The sequence below is a fragment of the Quercus robur genome, chromosome 6, assembly GCF_932294415.1.
Source record: "Quercus robur chromosome 6, dhQueRobu3.1, whole genome shotgun sequence".
In the NCBI taxonomy this organism is placed as follows: domain Eukaryota; kingdom Viridiplantae; phylum Streptophyta; class Magnoliopsida; order Fagales; family Fagaceae; genus Quercus; species Quercus robur.
Window position 1 is genome coordinate 8,550,612 of NC_065539.1, and position 22,515 is coordinate 8,573,126.

General features: G+C 39.2%; 2 protein-coding genes across 2 annotated transcripts in view; both read left to right on the forward strand.

The window, feature by feature from the left end:
• Positions 1-2,524: 2,524 nt before the first annotated feature.
• LOC126732596 (dehydration-responsive element-binding protein 1B-like) overlaps positions 2,525-22,515 on the forward strand; it is a 29,558-nt gene continuing 9,567 nt past the window's right edge. The window contains exon 1 of the mRNA XM_050435542.1: positions 2,525-2,628. The gene's annotated coding sequence lies outside the window, so the exon portion shown is untranslated. The remainder of the gene's footprint in view (positions 2,629-22,515) is intronic.
• On the forward strand, positions 2,612-3,818 carry LOC126732595 (dehydration-responsive element-binding protein 1B-like). Its single transcript, XM_050435541.1, has one exon. The coding sequence runs from the start codon at positions 2,699-2,701 to the stop codon at positions 3,428-3,430; it is 732 nt and encodes a 243-aa protein (XP_050291498.1). The 5' UTR covers positions 2,612-2,698; the 3' UTR covers positions 3,431-3,818.

Consider the following 22,515-nt stretch of genomic DNA (forward strand, 5'->3'; position numbering starts at 1 on the left):
TTCCCTTTTATAGTTTCCCCCTAGTGGGGATCCAAATTATTACGTTTGTATCAATTCCCACGCAATTCCACTTCTGCCTAGAATCCCAAGGAAAATGATTCCTTCTGAGGATTCTATGGAAACTTGTTCCTGATGTCAAATAGCGTTCAGTAGCGAACTTTCCAAAGGCACTAACTGTGCTCAGAGAACCGACCTGAATTTGACCGTCCCTTCATTGGCCTCCCTTGGCCTGATAGTCAGTATCGAACCTAACCCGACCCAAATATAGTAGGGTTCCCTCAAGCACCAACCTTACATCCTTGCACTTTTATCATTAGGCTGGGCCTATCCCTATAGTGTTGGGCTAGTTTCAATTACCTGAGACAGCCTTGGTTACCTAGGCCATCTTGGGCCTTGGTTACCTGAGCCCAAGTCCCTACATGTGCAATTGCTTTTAATGGTTGATTTTGAAATTTGAAAAAAAAAAAAAAAATTCAATCTCAACCATTAAATAATAAATATTAAAAAAAGTAAAATATTTTAAAAGTTAAAATGTAAAATGGTAAAAAACAAAATTGTGAAAGTGGATGGCAGTAATTGTACATGTCTTGTTCTTTCAATTTTTCCTTACGTTTAAAAAGCCATTTGTGAATATATTGTACTACTTTTCAAGAATATTTTCATCATTTTTTTTTTCTCCTACTAACGAGATAATAGTTATTGGAGAGCAAAATTAAGACTTGAACAGAGGGGAAAAAAAGAATAGAACAAGAATAAATTGTGATCATAAAATTGAAAATATTGCAATTTATTTTGTAGCTAAAACTAAAATATTATTACATTGATTTATTTATTTATTTTTTATATAAAATTGTTATTGACAATTTCTAATGGTAATAAATTGTTATTAAAAACAAGTTAATATATATATATATATATATATATATATATTATAAATGAAGAAATTCATATATAGATAAGATATGTCTTTGTTTGAAATAATTCAATCAAGTTTAAAAGAAAACTATTATTACATTAATTTTTTAAAAAGTAACTTGATTCAAGTAAAAATAAAATAAAATAAAGAATATGAAATTAGACATTATAAAATGGGCTAGTGGACTATCTTTTGATGACAAATGCTATGTCTACCACATTTTTATAATACTTTCATTACAAATCATATGTGGTAACTTGTTACTAGTTGTAATTTGAAACTATTAGTGAAATTACTTTTTTACCCATTATTAACAATCAACCACTTAAGATTTGTTATAAAAGTATTGTGTAAATATTATGGATATAGTATTTCTCATCTCTTTCGGTCAATCCAATTGGCTCAAAAACCCAACTAATTTCAAATATTTTATTTTTTAAACTAAAGCCGTGTGGTAGCCTACATGGATGCTTAGGTGGCATAAAATTAAATATTTTAATATCTCTGTTAATCATGCCATTTTTTTTTTCATTTATCACTTAATTTAGGAATTATTTTGATATAATACCAAAATGTTAAAGATTAAAATCATTAAATAGATACATCTGAAACATCATTTTGAAGGACAAGGTAAATGACAAAAGAAAAACGCTAGGACCATACCATTTCACACAACTTTGGCCACAACTTGTCACATGGCGAGTTGTGAGTGGCGAATTGTGGTCAAAGTTGTGTTGTCCTATAATTGCTCATGACAAAAACATAATTTGCACCAAATTGATAAGGATCCGGTTAATGTGTCTCCTTAAAGCATACATTAAACTATCTATTTTTAGAAATATTTTTTCTAAAATTAAAATAACTGTCAATAAATTTGCAATTTCAAATTTTTTTTTTTAAAAAAAATGGTTAATTACTGTATGCCCTTAACGAAATCCAATTGATAATATATTAAGCATGCATCATCAGCCGCGACATTTGGAAAAGACTTCCATCACCTGAATTTGACACACACATATACAAACAAAATACAAATATTCATTAGAGTAGAGACACGCAGCACACATTCTTTTTTTATTTTTGGATAATCACAGACCACACATTCTACTTTCACACAAAAAACCTTAACTGGACAAATTCTTCACTTGGCTAAAAAAGGAAAAAACACACCTGCCACAAATATCCCAATAAAAGACTGATAGGACACAAATTTAAGTAACGCTACTATAATTTTTACTACAATTTACTTAAGTGACAAGTCGTAAGTAGTGAAATTGTAGACTAATCATTTTTATTCCACCACTTATCACTTGTTACAAGAGCAAGTTATAGCAAAAGTTCTAATCCTAGTCATTTCTTAAAAATTTATACAAATTTTTGTCACAATTCGCCATGTGATGAATTATAAATTAAAAAAATGTGAACCATGGACCCACCATTCACAAGTTTCCATGCCGTGTGTTATGATAAAAATTGGACAAGATTTTGTGGTCACCATTGCTCACAAAATATCTTCCATTTTAAGTTGTCGAAACAGTGGGAAGCACTACTTCACAGCCTGTCAACTTACACGCTTTGTATAATCCCATCGTCTATATATATGTTCCAACTCTGACTGATCTCAGGGACTCCTTCAACAAACACAAACGCCGCTCTTTGCTTACTTATTATATCTACTGCAGTCTGCAACACAACGGAGTGAGAAATAAAGAGTTTTTTTTTAGTGTATTTCAATCCTATAAATTAAGTCCCTTTTGAGATTTAGCTTTGTTTTAGACATACATGGATGTTTTAAGACATTACTCTGATCCACAATATCTAATGGGGTCTGATATTTGTTCCTTGGAGTTTGAGAGTGGCAGCGATTGCATTGTGAACTTGTCAGACGAGGAGGTCATGTTGGCTTCCCAAAATCCTAAGAAACGAGATGGGAGAAAGAAGTTCAAGAAGACAAGACACCCAGTGTACCGTGGAGTGAGGAGAAAGAATTTGTGGAAATGGGTTTGTGAAATGCGTGAGCCAAATAAGAAATCGAGGATTTGGCTTGGGACTTTTCCCACGGCAGAAATGGCGGCGCGTGCACATGATGTGGCAGCTATCGCTCTCCGTGGCAAGTCCGGGTGTCTAAATTTTGCCGACTCTGCGTGGCGGCTTCCGATACCAGCATCGGCGGCGACGAAGGATATTCAGAGGGCGGCCGCGGAGGCGGCTGAGGCATTTCGGCCCGCGGAGTTGGATAGAGTTTTTGGGGATGAATCCAGATGGAAGTTAGAAAATGCAGCGGCGGCAGCAGTGGCTGCTACAGCAGCGGCAGCAGTGGCTGCTACAGCAGCGGCAGTAGCGGCGGAGATGGAGGAGGAAGGTGTGTGTTTTATGGATGAAGAGGCGGTTTTCGGCATGCCAGGGTTGTTGGCAAGTTTGGCAGAGGGGATGTTGTTGCCTCCACCTCATTGTTATGATGGAGATGACATGGGAACTGATACTGACATGTCATTATGGAGTTACTCAATTTGATTGAACTGAATTAAGCTTAATAGTATTGAGCTTAATTCAGCACTTTCTCATAAAAAAGAAGCAGCTTAATTTAGCATATAGAAGGGTTGCTTATTGGGAATAATTTTTATTCTTCATTCTTATTGTTTTTGATTAAGTGCGGTGTTATGGGGAAAATCATAAATTGTGGGAAAAGCCCCAGAAAAATGCTGCATTATTAATTTATATATGTTGGATGTGTGGGAATGTTGGAGATGGCGTAGCCATATTGAACAAAAGAATTATATTCCATTTTCCATAATGTATGGTATAATGGACATGTTTGCAAAATAAGTTTGTACTTTAATATTTAATCTACCCATTTGGGGCATTTACATCAATCTATGAAAGAAAGTTGTTCAACGTCTTATTTTCATTTTTTATTTATTTATAAATTTCATCCAAATTTCTAAGAACGAAAAAAAAATTAACCAAACATTTTTGTCTTGCATACAAGTTTCAGCTGAAGAAGGAAGTGAATCAGCAGAAGAAGGCCACAGAGCACCCAATTCGTTGAGAGAGAAGGAGAGAATTATAGATTATTGCTGTAATAAATGGAGAGAGAACAAAAGTTTGTCAAAACAAAAGCCTGAAAGGATAAAGTAAAAGGAAAAAGTCGAAGCCTGGAGTTTGTAATCTCTGTTGTTTCATTCAACATCATTCGTCCTGACTAATAAAGATTTTATTTTTAGAAAAAAAAAACATTAAAAATAATGACACATTTAATATGGCAACAAGGCTGGTATCAAATGTTCAAAATTAGAGTCTTTTGGTCCTGATAATTTCTTCTTTTAATTGACTGAATTTCCTTATTTTGACCAAAAAGAGATGCACTCTGAAGTTGCAGAGACCAAGAATACCAGCAAATAATACAGTTAATCGTGTTTGTTGGCTTGAGCTTCAATATGCTGGCTTGCTTCATTAAGAGACAAATCTCCTGCATGAGGGAGGCTAGCTTCGTGACATTCTCTTGATGAATGTGATCAGGAACCTTGTTTTTAGTCGCCAAAAGCACTCACTACCTTGGACAGCCTATCATGTTGCCTGAAAAATAAAAAAATTTAACCCTCAACAGGCTGCAACATACAATGCCGCGTATAAGAATAGAAGTGATATTGCTCCGAATCAGTAAGGTGGAATGGCCTGGCTTCGGTGGGCTGTTCAAACGGTTGATGGCCTGCAAGGAAGAAAACGCGATCAAAGAGGAGACCGGAGAAGACCGGTCGGACCCCCTCCGATGGAGAAGTTAGACTCGTAGAGAAAGAAGTTCCAAGTGTTTTGGAAATTTTTCTGAGAGAAAATCTTACCTCTGTCGGGTTCAGACCGGTCCCTTATATAGGGAGCCTGGGGCGGTTATTTGTCCAATAACCTCCCCAGGATTGGTGGAAACCAACAACTCCGGAGTTAACTACCTCAACGGATATAAAATGGTAACTGCTAATGGAAGTTAACTTATTCGAAGGGTTTGTTGAGATAGTTGAGGGTTGCCAAAAGTCTAAGTGTTGAGGTTTCGTTCGTCTGGTGTAGGGTGGTTTAGTCGTCCAAGGATATTTAACGATTTCTCATGGACGAACCTCATGGACGATCCTCATGGACGATCCTGTCGTCCATGGGAGACTTAAACTTACGGAGTGGTGCTATTATTCTTGGACGTTTCTCCTTCTTCTGGATAAACTCTTGGATCAACCTGCGCTGTAGGCTTTGGACGATCCATTTGGACGATCTGGAGATGGATTGTTTTCCACTTCTCTATCAGTTGCCCCTTTGTTCAAAGGGTCGTCCAGGACATTGTCGTGGTTTTAACAAAATTTCGCTTTTTCGTACGCCACGTGTCGCGAAACTGTTGGTTGGCCAGTTGTGTCGATCTCGTTTCCCAAAGGGATCGCCACGTGTCAATTTCTGAGTGGCGAGTGTCGTTTCGTTGACCCTGTTGCTGGGGCCTATAAATAGCGCATTCTCTTTCATGCCCCTCACTTTTTTCCTCATTCTCTCTTCTGCCAACTCGTCCAAGATTCTCGTCTAGCTCTCGTCCTAGTTTCATCAGGTATTTCCTCTTTTCTTTTTTTTTTTTTTTTCTTTTAGGCTCTCATTTTAAGTCCTCTACATTTCAAACATGTCTTCATCTTCTAGTTTCGAGAGAGAGATAGACGACTACCAGGACGGCTCTGAGAGTGAGGGTAGTGTAGATAGTTCGTCCTGTAGTGATTCCTCAGACGAGCATTACTCGTCTGGGGTTCCTGGCATTCCCTTAAAGGAATTTCAGGAACAACGACGTAGGGCGGCTTCTGGATCTGGGGCTAGTTCGTCCAGACAGCCGTCTAGTCCTTCTCAAGACGAGGAAGAGGACGAAGAAGATGTAATCTATAGTTGTGCCCCAGAAGTAGCATCCACCTTAGACGGTGCTAAGTTAAAAACTCTTGTAGATAGATATCAAATCCCCAAAGAGCTTAACCCTCGTCTACCCAAGGTTGGAGAATGGTGTTGTTCCCCTTCCTCTGGCTTAGGGGTATATGCTTCTTATCTTTTAGCAGGCCTTAGGTTTCCCCTAAACTCTTTCTACAGAGACCTCTTCCAAAGGTTGGGTATTGGGCCTAACCAGCTCAATCCCAATGGTTGGAGGACGATTGTTGTCATGCAAGTATTATGGCGTGAGGCATTGGAAGGGGACCGTCCAATTACAGTGGACGAGTTCCTTTACTGCTATAAGCCCTCAGAGATCAAAAAATCTGCTGGGTTCTACCAATTCTCGTCCAGAGGTTCATATTACAGTTTAATAACGAGTCGTAGTTCGTCTGACCGGCTTTGGAAAAAAGAATTTTTTATTATTTCTGGAAATTGGGCTGGGGACCCAGCTGATGTGGGTATTCCCCTCTTCCCACCTTTTACCAGCCCTCTAGGTCGTCTTCGTCCTGAGGGTATGTTTTTCTTTCCATTTTACCCTGTTTGTCCTTTAAAATTTCTTATCTGTCACTCGTCTAACCCTTTATCTTGGTGATGCAGTTGTTGTTCGTCCACACTTGGACAAGTTTTTCTTGGACCGGATAGACGTGGTTCGCACCTTTCCAGGAAGGACTTTCCACGACTTAGTTACCCTTAGTCGTCTAGCTACTTGGGGACTTGGTCCAGTCCCAACCGCTGAAAACTTAAGTCACGAAGAGCTCACTCGTCGAAGTAAGTGTCGTCCATTATATTCTATTATTTCAGCTCTCTTTTCTTTTGATTTTCTTTTTAATTTTTCTGATTAATTTTTCTCGTCATAGGAATAAGCACAATGAGGGAAAACAAAGAGAAAACAGTGGCTAGCGGGGACGAGGATGTTGCTGCCCCAACTCCCAAAGTGGCTTCCGTCCAGGCTGGGAAGAGGAAGTCTAAGCCAATCTCAAGCAATGTGGACCTGGACGACCTCCCCAGTCGTCGTGGCCACAAGAAGCAAAAGTCAAGTAAGACTTCCCTTCCAAAGGTTCCTAAGTTCGTACCACCAACAGTAAACTTGGACGAACCTATGGTGGACGTGGAGCCCGTCCAAACAATCCATCCTGTCCAGTCTGATCCTCCTCCTCCCAAAGCTTCTCATAAGCCTAGCCCTTCTGAGTCCTCTGATCGTCCACCTAATTTGGTGCTGGACGAGGGTTACGCATGGAGGACGTTCAAAGGAATCGTCACTGATCATGAAGTTAACGAATGTTATAACATGTCAGTGAAGGAATTTGAACGCTCTGGCATCCATGACCTTTTCAAGGTAAGTTTCTTCCTCGTCCTTGTGTATAAGCATTTTATTTTGAATGATGTCTAACTCTTTTTCGTCCAAATACAGGCTATGTCAAAGTTTTATACAGCAACCTGTCAAGCCAAAGAGCTTGCTTCAGATGCTAAGACGGCCAAGGATAAGGTTAAGGAGCTAAACCATGAGGTTTTATCCAAGAAGGGGGAGGTCATTAGGTTGACCAAGGATTTTAATCGTCTGTTGGGAAGCGAGACGAAGCTGAAGAACGAAGTGGAAGAGCTCAAAGCTGACAACTTAGAGAAGGATACCCGCATCGTCCATCTTGAAGGGCAAGTTTCAGAGCTTACCTCGTCCTTGGAGAAGGCACATGAAGAAGCAATTGCTGCTTTTAAGAAGTCTGACGAGTATAAGAATCGTCTAGACAGTCATTATGCAGCTGGTTATGAAGACTTCCGTGCTGACGCCAAAGAGGCATATCCTGACTTGGACTTCAACTCCTTCAAGCTTCCTCTTGCTACAGAGAGTTCCGTGCTGCAGATGAGTTCCGAGGACGTCAACATCATGGACGACGCTAACACTGAAGTCACTCAGGACGACCCTAAGACGAGCTTGCCCAAGTGAAATCTATTTCCTTGGAAAATTTACTTTTATTTGCCTTTTCATGGAAGTGCCCGTTGTTTTGGGCCTTTTACTTCTTTTTCTTTTATTTTAAAGCTCATGCAAGTACAATCATCTCGTCCAGGATTATGGACGAGTTTTATATACATTTTCATATTCAAAACTAAAGGGATTTTTGGACGTTGGTCGTCCACCCTTTGAATTTTATAAAAGAAATGAATACTTCTATTTTTACTTCCATTGTGTTTGAATATATATGTTTCCAGCTTTATGTATGAAATTTTTATTTTCATATCAGCAGTGTGGTTCGTCCATCTAGGAATTCAATTCACCTCGTCTTGGAAATGGGGGTGAATTTTATTACATCACCTAGATAAAGTAAGTTAATTCCTTTTGGCTAGACTTTTCATCATTCCAAAATTATGGACGATCATTTTGTCGTCCTCGATGATTAGACTTTTAGCGATTTCTCGTCCAATGTAATGGATTGTTAAGCTAGTTTTGAAGTCTTTGCTCGTCCGCGTCTCGGATGAACACTTTTTGGGAATTCATCTCGTCTTGGGGTCTAGACGAGTATGCCCTTTTCATCTCGTCCCATGTTCTGGACGGATGAAACATTGCTTTATTTTTAACTTGGGTTTTATCTCGTCCTATGTTCTGGACGGATGGACCTTGGTTTTATTTTCAGGTTAGGTTTCATCTCATCCTATTTCTGGACGGATGGACCTTAGCTTAATTTTCAGTTTAGGTTTCATCTCGTCTCTTGCTTTGGACGGATGTACCTTTTCATCTTTCCTTTGGAGGAAGGCATATGGACGATATATCCTTGCGTCCAAGGATTTCATTAGTCCATGCTAGCTTTCTTTTTGCGGATCAATCTGAATGAACATATAAGGATTCCAATAATATACTTGAAAACAATATATATATATTTGAAAATCCAAACTTATGTAAACATTCGTCCACAGGCATGGCACATGCTTATTAGCTAGTGCCTTATTGAATTAAAAATACAAACCAACTCATCCATGAATAGCACAAAAGTGAAAACACTAATGTACTTTCTAGGGGATTATTAAAATACTTAAAAACACTTGACAGTAGTAAACACTTCTGCTCGTCCATATATCTCGTCCAAGGACACTTGGTGAAGAGTCAGCACTTATTGATGGTACTTCCTGAGGTGCTCAACATTCCAAGGGTGTTCCAGCCTCCGCCCATCCAAAGCTTCCAAATAGTAGGATCCTTGCCTTTTGCAGTTGATAACCCTATAAGGTCCTTCCCAATTTGGGCCAAGTTTCCCGTAGGCCGGGTTTCTTGTTGCCAAGGTAACCCTCTTCAAGACGAGATCCCCGATGTTGAAACGCCTAGGCTTCACCATAGCGTCATATTGTCTTGCCATGAGATTTTTGTACCTTGCTGTCCTCTGTTCTGCATCCATCCTGAACTCGTCCATAAGGTCAAGGTTAAGACGGAGCTGTTCCTCGTTTTCTTCAGTTTGATACTTCCTCACCCTGTGGCTCGTCATGTGTACTTCTGCTGGTATAGCTGCCTCGCTTCCGTAGGCTAGTTTAAAAGGAATTTCTCCTGTTGGAGTTCTCGCTGTCGTTCTATAAGCCCATAAAACACCTGGTAATTCATCCGGCCATATTCCCTTTGCCCCTTCGAGCCGAGTCTTGATGATCTTCAGCAAGGATCGGTTCGCTACTTCTGCCTGGCCATTGGCCTGTGGGTGGGAGGGTGAGGAGTAATGGTTCTTCATTCCAAGCTGTTCACAAAATTCCCTGAAAGGTGTGTTGTCAAACTGTCGTCCATTGTCAGACACTAGCACCCTAGGTACTCCGAATCTGCATACAATGTTCTTCCAGACGAAGTTCTTGACATTCTGCTGTGTAATTTTGGCTAAGGGTTCGGCTTCCACCCATTTTGTAAAGTAATCTATTCCCACCACCAGAAACTTCATTTGCCGGGTTCCAATCGGAAAAGGCCCCAAAATGTCGAGTCCTCATTGTGCGAAAGGCCAAGGGACCATTATTGGCGTGAGATATTCTGCTGGCTGTCTGGGAATGTTGTTGAAGCGTTGACATTGATCACATACTTTGACATATGCTTTAGCATCAGCTTGGATGGTTGGCCAATAGAATCCGCTACGGATGACTTTATGAACGAGTGATCTGGCTCCCGAATGGTTCCCGCATGCTCCTTCGTGAACCTCCCTCAACATGTAATTTGCCTCGTCCGGAGCCAAACATCTTAAGAGAGGCTGGGAAAAACCTCTCTTATATAACACCTCGTCCATAAGTACATACCTGGCTGACTTGACTCTGAGCTTCCTAGCTTCGTCCTTCTCTTCTGGAAGCCTTCCGTCCCTTAAGTATGACACTATTGGGGTCATCCAATTTCCTTCTCCCTCTATCTGCATCAGTTCTGGAAGGTCTATACTTGGCATGTAGTGTACATCATCCATTTCGTCCAACGCCTCATTCGCAGATGCTTCCTTCGCCAGAGTATCTGCCTCCACATTCTCTTCCCTTGGGATTTGAACAAAATCTGCTTTTTTGAATTTCTTCACAAGGCGTACTACATTCCTTAGATATTTCTTCATTCTGTCTTCCTTGGCTTCACATGTCCCATTGACTTGGCCTATGACCAATTGAGAATCTCCCAGGACAAGTATTGAGTCTGCTTCTACGGATTTGGCCAGTTCCAACCCCTTTAAAAGGGCTTCATACTCCACTTCATTGTTAGTAGTCTGGTATTGCAGACGGGCCTTGTATTTCAATTTGTCCCCTTCTAGCGACTGCAAAACAACTCCTATTCTTCCAGCATATAATGTAGACGATCCATCAACATGGACGACCCATTTGTTGTTGTACTCGCCTTCCCCCAGGTCTTCGTAACATGGAGTGAACTCTGCAATGAAATCTGCTAGGGCTTGAGCCTTTATTGCATTTCTCGGTTGATACCGAATGTCGAATTCACTAAGTTCAACTGCCCACTGAATGAGTCGTCCTGCGGCTTCCAGCTTGTTCATTGCCTTCTTAAGCGGATGGTCCGTCATGACATTAATGATATGAACTTGGAAGTAATGTCTTAACTTCCTAGAAGCCGTTATTAGTGCAAAAGCCAATTTCTCCATAAGCGGATATCTTCCCTCTGCTCCTCTGAGTGCCCGGCTAGTGTAGTACACCGGCTTTTGTATTTTCCCCTCTTCTCTGATTAAAGCTGAACTTACGGCGTGTGGGGACACCGCTAAGTATAGGTACAGTTCTTCTCCTTGCACGGATGGACTTAATAATGGGGCAGTTGTGAGATAGTCTTTCAGGTCTTGGAAGGCCCTTTGGCATTCGTCCGTCCACTCAAATGCCTTCCTGAGGACTTTAAAGAAAGGTAAACACTTATCTGTGGCTTTCGAAACAAACCTGTTCAAAGCGGCAACTCGTCCTGTGAGGGATTGGACTTCCTTGATACTCTTCGGTGGCTCCATGTTCAATATAGCCTGGATCTTGTCCGGATTTGCTTCAATTCCTCTTTGCGAGATCATGAACCCCAGAAACTTTCCCGACGATACTCCGAATGCACACTTGCTTGGGTTCAACTTCATCTTATATTGCCGAAGTGTTTCAAAGGTTTCCTGTAAGTCATCTAGATGGCTTCCCTCGTCTATGCTCTTCACAAGCATGTCGTCGACATAAACCTCCACATTCCGTCCTATTTGTGGACGAAACATGTGATTCACTAACCTTTGATAAGTTGCCCCTGCGTTCTTCAAGCCGAAGGGCATCACTTTGTAGCAAAACAAGCCTTGGCTGGTAATGAAGGAAGTTTTCTCCTGATCAGCTTCATCCATCTTGATCTGATTATATCCTGAGAAGGCATCCATGAAGCTCAGCAACTGATGGCCAGCAGTAGAGTCCACCAATTGATCAATGCGTGGCAGAGGATAACTATCCTTGGGACATGCTTTGTTCAAGTCAGTGAAGTCTACGCACATTCTCCACTTTCCATTAGCTTTCTTCACCATCACCACATTGGCTAACCAATCCGGGTAATAGACTTCTTTAATGAACTTTGCCGTGGTCAGTTTTTGAACCTCTTCCTTGATTGCTTTGTCCCTCTCAGGAGCGAATACCCGCTTCTTCTGACGGATAGGCTTAAAAAAGGGGTATACATTCAATCGATGAGTGATCACACTTGGGTCGATTCCTGGCATGTCGTCATGACTCCATGCAAAAACGTCGATACTTTTTCTCAGGAACTGGATGAGGTCTTCTCTTGCCTTCTCCTTCATACATGTTCCAATTCTGGTAAATTTCTCTGGATCATCTTCTTGCAAAAGAACATCTTCCAACACTTCCGTGGGCTCTGCAATAACTCTTATTTCCTCGATGCTCATTGTCTGCACCTGTTCGTCCAAAGCCATCATGGCTAAGTAGCATTCTCTAGCTACCAACTGATCTCCTTGTGCTTGTCCTATCCCGTACTCCGTAGGGAATTTGACTGATAGATGGTAGGTCGAGGTTATCGCCTTCCAACTATTATGAGTGGGTCTTCCAATAATGGCATTGTATGAAGAGGTACAATCTACCACGAGGAAATTGACTTCCTTGGTTATCTGTTGCGGGTATGACCCTACCACAACTGGTAATGTAATGGTACCCACGGGCTGCACCTTCATTCCTCCAAATCCTATCAGTGGCGAGCATACTAGACGAAGTTGATCTCGTCCAAGCCTCATTTGTTGGAAGGCGGGGTAGTACAATATGTCTGCTGAACTTCCATTGTCAACTAACACTCTCCTGGTTGTATAATCTGCAATGAGCAGTGTAATGACGATCGCATCATCATGCGGGTGATGGATCCTCTCTGCATCTTCGTCGGTGAAGGAAATGGTTGGCTCGTCCATTGATCTCGTCCTTGGTGATCGTCCAAAGAGCTGGACGTTTTGTACCGCTTTAAGATACGTCTTCTTCGACTTGGAAGATTGCCTCATCGAGTTCCCTCCAACGATAATCCTTATCTCTCCTAGTGGGGGCCGGGATGATTCCTCTATTTTGCCTTTCAGCTTCTCATCTGTACGATCCCTTCCAACGAAGTGCTTCAACTTTCCTTGTCTGATTAGGTTCTCAATTTGCTGTTTTAGGTCATAACACTCATCCATGTCATGCCCATGGTCCCTGTGAAAGCAACAATATTTGTTCTTATTGCGCTTGTTGGGATTCCCTTTCATCTTCTCTGGCCATTTTAAAGAAGGATCGTCTTTGATTTGCATGAGCACCTGATTAAGTGGAGCGTTCAGGGGCGTATAGTTCTGGCTTCTTCCCAAGGGACCTGTCTTCCTGCTATCTCGTTCCTTCCTATCTTTCGTCCGTCCCTTCTTTGGACGAGGGGCTTGTTTTGAGTGTCGAGCTGGGTGCGCTTCCATCCTCTCAGCTCTTTTCCTCTTCTTGGTTATGATCACATCTTCTGCATTCATGAAGTTCTGAGCCGAATGGATGAGCTCGGCCATGGTTTGAGGCTCCTTCTCATATAGCTTGTGGATAAACAAATCTGAATTAATCCCATTGTGAAAGGCTGCCAGTAGAAGCTTATCGTCCACCTCGTCCACACTAAGGGCTTCTCTGTTGAAGCGAGTGATGAATGACCGCAGGCTTTCGTTCTCCCCTTGTTCTATGGTCAGTAAGCTGGACGAAGAGCGCTTGTGCCTCTGTCCCCCGATGAAATTGTTAACAAACAATTTGCTTAACTCTTCGAAAGAACTTACGGAACTTGGGGGGATTTTACTGAACCAAACTCGTGCCAGGCCTTTAAGGGTAGTAGGGAAGGCTCGACACATGATTTCATCAGGGACCCCCTGAAGGTGCATTGTTGTCTTGAATGTTGCAATGTGATCAAAGGGGTCACGCGTCCCATCATACGAGTCCAGGGAAGGTAGTTTGAACTTTGATGGTAGAGGGTGGCCATTGATGGAAGCCATAAAAGGAGAGTCAGTCCTGTGGACCAAATCCTCTATAGGATTCGTTCTCCTCATGTTCTCCTTCATCTCCTCCATGACTTTCTTCATTTGGTCCATCTCCTCTTTCAAGTGTGGCACTGTCCGTGAAGTGGTGCCTCTAAACTGACTTCCAATCTCAGTATTCTGTGTGTCACCATGGCCTTGTGTCTGCCCTGCGTGTTCCTCACGTGTCTGTCTCCTCTGAGTGATCTCCATCCTTAATTCCTGGTTTTGGCGAGTCAATTCCGCCATTGCAGCCGCCATGGATTGCATATTCTGAACGGACGATGTCTGCATGACTGGTGCAGATTGATGATCACGCTGGGGATCGCTTGAAGCGCCTCTGCTTCCTTGACGGCCAGGGCTAGTAGCCCTTGACCTGGTCCTGACCATCCTAACCCTTTGTCGCGGAAAAGAAAGTCGCAAAACAACCTTCGTTTCCCCACAGACGGCGCCAACTGATATTGCTCCGAATCAGTAAGGTGGAATGGCCTGGCTTCGGTGGGCTGTTCAAACGGTTGATGGCCTGCAAGGAAGAAAACGCGATCAAAGAGGAGACCGGAGAAGACCGGTCGGACCCCCTCCGATGGAGAAGTTAGACTCGTAGAGAAAGAAGTTCCAAGTGTTTTGGAAATTTGTTTGAGAGAAAATCTTACCTCTGTCGGGTTCAGATCGGTCCCTTATATAGGGAGCCTAGGGCGGTTATTTGTCCAATAACCTCCCCAGGATTGGTGGAAACCAACAACTCCGGAGTTAACTACCTCAACGGATATAAAATGGTAACTGCTAATGGAAGTTAACTTATTCGAAGGGTTTGTTGAGATAGTTGAGGGTTGCCGAAAGTCTAAGTGTTGAGGTTTCGTCCGTCTGGTGTAGGGTGGTTTAGTCGTCCAAGGATATTTAACGATTTCTCATGGACGAACCTCATGGACGATCCTCATGGACGATCCTGTCGTCCATGGGAGACTTAAACTTATGGAGTGGTGCTATTATTCTTGGACGTTTCTCCTTCTTCTGGATAAACTCTTGGATCAACCTGCGCTGTAGGCTCTGGACGATCCATTTGGACGATCTGGAGATGGATTGTTTTCCACTTCTCTATCAAGAAGTATTGAAATATTTCAGAATCGAATTGGAACAATTGATGCTGATATGATCTTTCAGGATATAGCCCTTCTATTCTAGGATTCTAGAAGATGATTGCATAATCTTACTCATAAAAACTACTCTTAATGCTATAGAACCAATGGAAAAGCAGTACATTGTCTTTTCAGGTTTAACTTTTTAGTTGTGCCTATTTAAAAGGTTTAAAATCAAGAATCTACTGTAATAGGCATATCTTGATCAGAGATAATACAAATTCAGTTCGGTAGATGCTTATAAATAAGTTTACTCAACAGCAATACCTGAAATTATTGAGTCACTCGTACACAAACAAAAGTTGATCCAAAAAACAAATGAAGAGGATTTTAAAAAAAAAAAAAAAAAGATTGATTCCATGTACCTTTCCCATCTTTCATTTGAAAGTGACTTCAGAGATTTCACGGCAGAATCTACAAGATCCATCTCATATTCCACTGTTTCATTTGTCCAACCCTGAGATTGAAACTCAGACAAAAGAGTAAGAATATTCCTTGGAACAGCTATATGGGAAGAGTTTTGAAAGATGTACAGTCCTCCAAGTTTTTCACCTAGTCCAATCATCCTCCATTGCAGCAATTCCTATATGAAACAAAAGGTGGAAAGGAAAATGCAACATCAATGTAGTTTGTTGGTTAATTTGCTAATGGAGATGAGGTCGAATGTGAAATAAGGAACACATAACACATTTTCTAGTGTTAAATCAGCAGAGAACCGCACTGTGCCTATATGAGTCACCATCACTGATTCCCCCCATTTGGTAATTTCATAGTGACATGTGTAATGAAAGTAATAGTGGTGAGGAACTTGGTTGAATAGACCATGTGATCAGTTGCCCCACTATCAATTATCCAATCATGAGGTGTAATATGAATTGCATCTACCTTTTGAGAACTAAAAACTGAATGCTCTGAAAACTGCCAGTGATTTCAGCAATGCCAAGAGCTGCTGATACTGTACCTCAATAGCCGTGGAAACATTGTTGGCTGCATTTAGCTTGGGAACCATAATTCTAATTTCTACCTTTAGCCACGAAAGAACCATGTTATTACACTTCTTCCATGAACTATAGGTTGGATGTGAGGAATCTTTAGGCTCTGTGATAGATCCATCTATAAATCCTACTTTGTTCTTTGCATTCAAAGCAACAATCACCGATCTACTCCAGTATTATAATTCTCTTCAGTTAAAGGCTGAGCAACCAAGACAAGCCTTGGATGGATTATCACCACTTGGCAAGTGAAAAGGACTCGAAGTGTCTTCTCCAAATGGAGTACCGGTCGAAGAAGATGAAGATGCAGATAAAGACATTGATAGATCTTAACAGAAATCAATCAAAAGGTGTTAAGAGTAAAGTCACAAAAGTCACAAACCAAAGCTTCAACAGCTATTTTTTCCAATGGCTAGCACAGCCTTCTTATATCTGAAGCAGAACGGTGTCGTTCTATTTAAAAACAGTGATGTAATTGTATTTAGTGAAACGCTGTCGTCTTTGCTCTTCTTTGATTAATTGTTTCTTAGTTTCATTAGAACAGGTCATTAGGTAGTTATGACAGTTAATCCTTTCTTGATTTTCCTCCACTCTTTACGGATCAATCCCGAGATTTACGGGATCTCAATTGAGCAGTTATTGATTTCCTTGTAATATATGTATTGTACATTAAGTGTAATGAATTGTTAGTGTGAACATTCTTCCAGAATTCTCTCTTCTTTCCTCATCTCTCTCTCTGAACTTTCTGTCTAATCTTCTTGCTTCTCACTGTGTTTTCTATGTGAACACCATTGTTATAGTCTTTTCAAGCTTAGTTTGATTCTTTTCATGGTATCAGAGCAGCAATCGATCTCAGCATCAATGGCAAAAACTGCTTCAGATTCAACCTCCACGACTGTGCCTTCAACCTCCACAACCATGCCTTCAACTTCTACATCCACCTCTATCAATCTCACTAATCAGCCTCTGCTATTACTATCAAATATGTCAAACATGAATGTCTTGGGTCTGATGCATCATGATATCGATAATTGTTAAAATGTGAATATCTTTTTTCTTCATTTTTATGTATTGTTTATTATAACGTGTTATCACTTGTACAGACACTATATAAATTTATGAAAAATTATAAATATACATATATGTGGGTACCCAAAGTATGGCAATTGGGCCTGACCTCTACTTGGACTCACAATCTATTTGTTTTGTGGGTTTTTGGATTTCCTACTGTTGGTGGTCCTATGCTCGGCAGCCTGAATACAACTCAGTTTACTCAAACCTTTCTCTCTACTTCACAGAATTACTCTCTCAGAGTGACTGTCCTTTTCTCTTAACCTTCTATCCAGAATTGCCAACCCCTTCTTCCCCATCAACTTCTCCTATTTATAGGCCAAGGTAAGTGGGGGTGTTATGATTACTCCCCCTTACTAGTGTAGATGAGGGTCCAATTCCATCATCTTTAGGTGGGTGAGGTGGTAGTGGCATCCGAATTGATACCCACCTCTTGAAGTTCGCTTGGCAACAAGATTTCCACAGACGCAGTTAGGTGGCTAGGCACAGGGTGTACCCGAGCAATAACTCTCCCGATCAGGCTAAAAATGATCGGAAGAGGTTTGCTTCGGGTATTCAAGCTAGTGTGGTCTTATTTCAGCTCTTGGGCCTAAATTAGGCCCTGGGGTGTCTGGGCTAAGGTTCAAGGTCCAAGAATGGGGATATGATCATATGATGTACCGTAAGGCTTAGGCCCGAGTAATGTGGGGCTCGGGGGCTAGCTCCGCACAATATATAAATTATATATTTTTTAAGAAATCAAACATATTCAACTAATAAATATTTTAATTATAATTTATGGTATAGTGTTAGAAAAAATTAAATAAATAAATCAAATAAAAATATATTTATAACATTTATATTCAAAATTATCAAAGGTAAAAGTATTAATACTTAATATATAGGAGTAATCCAATAGCATTTCATCGGAATACATCCCATCATTTCACCTTAGTAGTCCTATGCTTAGTTAGTACTACAAAGGAAAAATTATAATAATGATGGTCTTGAAAGGAATAAGAGATTTGTTTTTTTGTTTTTGTTTTTGTTTTTGTTTTTTGTTTTTTGTTTTTGTTTTTTTTAAATTTTGGGAATGTTGAGGACCGATATTGTTTTTATGATTAATTTTTTGTGTTTGCGACAAGAAATTGAAACTGTGTTGTTAGTTACGCTAAATTTAAAACGTGTAAAAGCATTCACATTCAAGTATCTAAATATAATACCTATTTTATACTTTAAAAAACTACTTTATCTATTTTACCACACCATTTTATAACTCACCAATATCCCATTTCTTATTTTTCAAACTCTATTAATTTTTTTTATCATTTCTCTCTCTTCCTCTCCAACTCTTTTCTCTCTCTTCCACTCCATTTCTATTTTTTCCTCTAAAATAAACCAAGCAATATAGTAACATCCATGATCTAGCAAATCCACACCCAAACTGGCAAGCAAGCCCACCACTGCCGAGCAACCCAATTGCGTGCGCTAGGAAAACTTTAGAGCTTGGGCTTGAACTTTCAAACGAAAGTTTATGGGTTGAAGTTTTAAACATACCCAATAATTTTTAAAACATACCCAACATAAATATAACATGGAAAAATGTGAGAAAAGTGGGGTGGGAAAGAAGAATAATTAATTTAGGTATTGTAATTTGATTGAGCTGGTGAATTTTGGGAAGGGAGAGGAGTGAATTACACAGAGATATTGGGATTTAGTTTTTGGTAGGTATTTAACTTAGGGGTTGAAAAATTATTTAAGAGAGAGAGAGAGAGAGAGAGAAGAAGAAGAAGAAGAAGAAAACTGGGTATGTTTCTCTATTTTATCCTTTTAACTAGGTTAGGAGAGATGGGATGAAAACTGGGTATGTTTCATAGGTTTTTTATGGTGAGATTGGGCCTAATGTAGATAATTAATGTCTATTGCTAGAGTCAATAGAGGTTGATTGTTTCAGGTTATTGCCTAGAACCAGTAAAGACATTGTGGTGCTTCTTATGTATTTACCTTCTTTTACATGGGCATGAATTTTTCATTGTTGAATTGAGTTTTTAATTGTTTCGGGTCATTACCTAGCCAGTTAAGACATTGTGGGGCTTTTTATGGCTAACCATTTTTACCCCGACATAAATTTTTCATTGGCTAGATTTTCATACTTTCTTATTTCTTTCTTCAATTTCTTCATTTTTAAGAATATAATTTTAGTTTCTTTTTAATTAATTCCAAAGACACCAAGTGCTCAAGTCCAACGCAAGATCTAGACATCCCAAAGTTTTCATATAGCTAGTTTTTCTGACACAACAAGATCAAATTTCAAATGCTTCTTGATTTTTATTTTGAGCTTTAATAGTTTATGTTTCAGGCTGTATTTGGCTCAATGTAAAGTGTTTTCCGAATGTAAATTTTTTTTCAAGTGAAAGTATTTTTAGTTGTTTGGTTGTGTTATGAAAAATACGTTGAAAAATGGTTAGGTGTTTGGTTTGCATGTAAAATGGTTATCAGAAAATATGTATAATCTGAAAAATACGTTAGACAGTATCTCGGCTGGAGCCTTTCTCTAAATCAATTTACACTCCCACCCCCTCTATATTCCGTTCCACCCAAAAACCCTGTTAGGTGTAAAATATTTTTCATATATGTTTTCACTCAAAACAAACACTGCCTCATGAGTCTTTCTTCTTTCCCTTTTTTTTTTCTATATGAATTTATCAACAGGTGGACTACAAAAGCCCAAGCCCAAGTTTCATCTAGTAACATGGGATGCACCATGTTTTACCCAAACGTTTCAAAATTCTTTGATTACAAGTAGCCAAATTCATCCAAACTCTTATTCCTAATTTCCTATGCCCGGAGCCAATCCAAATGACCCAAGGGTAAAGGAGCTGGAAGAGGTGGAAAAGCAGAAGGTTGAAATCGACAAAAAGGCCATCATCTTGGTTTGCCAGGAACTCCTAGGTGGACTGGGCTTCCTGGTGTTACAAACAGCAGGGTTCATGAGGCTCACATTTTGGGAGCTTTAATGGGATGTTATGGAGTCAATTTGCTTCTACCTTACTTGAATATACTGCATGACGGGATGCCGGGATATACATTCTTCCTTAGGCCAAAATGGCCAAATACCACTATTTACCAAAATATATATCAATCTACCATTGTTTTGAAAATATATAGGGATTTATCACATTTTTAAAACTTGAGTTTGTGAAACTCGAGTTTGCTGTGTAACTTGAGTTCCATAAACTTGAGTTCTTAGAAAAAGTTGCCTTCAAAATTGTTGGGAAATTTTTGATGGAACTCAAGTACCCAAAAAGTGGTACATCTCTACATATTTTTGAAGCAATGGTAGATTGATATATATTTCGGCAAACAGTGCTATTGTGACATTTTGGCCATCTTCCTCATGTTAATTTGTTTAGTAAGAGTTGTAGTTTTATGCTACAACAAAGTTTGTAGTCAAATTTTGTCTTTAGACTTAGATCCTCTTAGCAATATATTAGGCACTTATAAACAAAAAAGAAAGTTTAATAAAAGGCTACAACTAAGTTTGTAGTCAAATTTTGTCTTTAGACTTAGGTCCCCTTAACAATATATTGAGTACTTATAAACAAAATGGAAAAGCCCCAGAAAAATTTTATCAAACTAATATCTGGAAAGAGATATAGCTTATAGCATTGATAATTAGACTATTATGCAACAATTTCAAAATATGAAAACTCATAAAGATAATTGTAAAATTTTATGTATTTGTGTGTTTTTTTTTTTTTTTTTTTGTCAAATATATAAAGTTTTCTTTTTATTAAATTTTATAATGATCATGCTAAAAAAAATTTCCTAAAACCGCCATTTTCCAAACTCCAAAGAACCTTGATTCAACAGGCCCAAAACTGTGGATAATATGGAATTCAACTTCTAAACCCCCCTTTCTTCTCCAAAAAAAAAAAAAAAAAAAAAAAAATCTAAACCAATTTTCCCCCCCCCCCCCCCCCCCCCCCCCCCAAAAAAAAAAATATGTAACCCCAAAGCCCAAAATATAGATGCTGCTTTCTAATTTCTATAAGACTATAACGCATTCTTTTTTCTTTTATTTAAAAACCAAACTCTAACATCATTCTGGTCCTTTTGGATCACAATTACAAGTTATAAATGAAATTTTGTTCTGACATCTATCTACGAGTATTTCAATTCTTGAGAATTGAGATTGATAATTAGCAATTAGGATCGGGTAGAAGCCAAAAGAATAAAACCCCGTAGTATAACATAACCCAAAGATGGCTGACATAATCAAGTCCTATAATCCAAGACCCCAGCAACAAAGGTATTAGAATCCTCTCCAATTTGGGCTGAAATTCCTACTTTGCGTTTCAAACCTGCATGTAATTAATTAAAATTTGGTAGAGGATTTGTATTGGCCTGGATAGTGGATGTACGTAATTCTTTCTGTATCTATCACAGGATTTTCGATGCCTTATAGGCAGGGGCAATTGCCCCCCTGACCTTCTCAAAATTTCTCAAATACTAGTAGTAGTACTAATGTAGTAAAAAGGTTATTTGCCCCTCCCACAAAGGACAATGGATCAACTTCCTTTTTTTTACTTGTTACAGGTATTAGCTTTTCAACAAGAAGCCAATTTTACATTCACATGTCAATACACTTATCAAATGTTAACTACTCAAAAGAGGAGGATAAAAGGTCTACATAACATTTTTAAAAGCATTCTAGGTGTTGAGGTATGTATAAAACTTCACACTTAGATTGTAATATTCTTAATATTTATACATTGATTTATTTTAAGGAGTCAAATTACATGTTTAAATTGTGTGTATTTAGATTAATCCTTTATTTGATTGTTATTAGTTATGAATTAATAATTATTATTTTTATTTAATGCTATGAAATATGTAGTTAATTGAGATTCTAGAGAAACCCGATCATAATAATGAGTTCTGTAGACGTATTATTCAGTTTTTCTTTGTATTATTTCCATTATTATTGTGTTTGCACCAACATTTAGTAAGTGAAGCACAATTTGTTATACTTCACAACACGACCCCATGATGAGTTTCGGTTGTTAGAGATAGGATATTTTCTCTTAGATATTTTTTTTTTGTAACAACACGACCCCATGATAGAGTTTGTTGGGATTGGAATCCCACGAGTTCAATTATATAGCTCTATAAATAGTCTCTGTGACTATGTTCTGTCTCTACTTGCTTTCCATACTTTTCCTTTCCAAGCTTTCTTGCTTTCTTTCACATCCCACTCAAAGTTTGATCCTCTGCAACCTAAACCACATCCCCCAAATCTTGAAGTAAATTATAGAGTAGAGTAGATATGATCAACCTCGACCTCAAGCAAAAATCAAATTAATACATCTAAGAGAACGTTAACGATATTAATTCTTCATGATTTTGAATTTTAATAATATATAATACATGTTCTCTTGAAGAGTAATGAATGGTAAATGTGAATATAAGGGAGAGTGAGTCTTTTAAGGGTAGTGTTTGTGATGTTGATATATTTAACAGTAATTTAGACCTACAATGATACTTAC

Excerpts from the sequence above, each read along its gene's own strand:
- LOC126732595 (XM_050435541.1), top strand. The coding sequence starts at position 2,699 with ATGGATGTTTTAAGACATTACTCTGATCCACAATATCTAATGGGGTCT.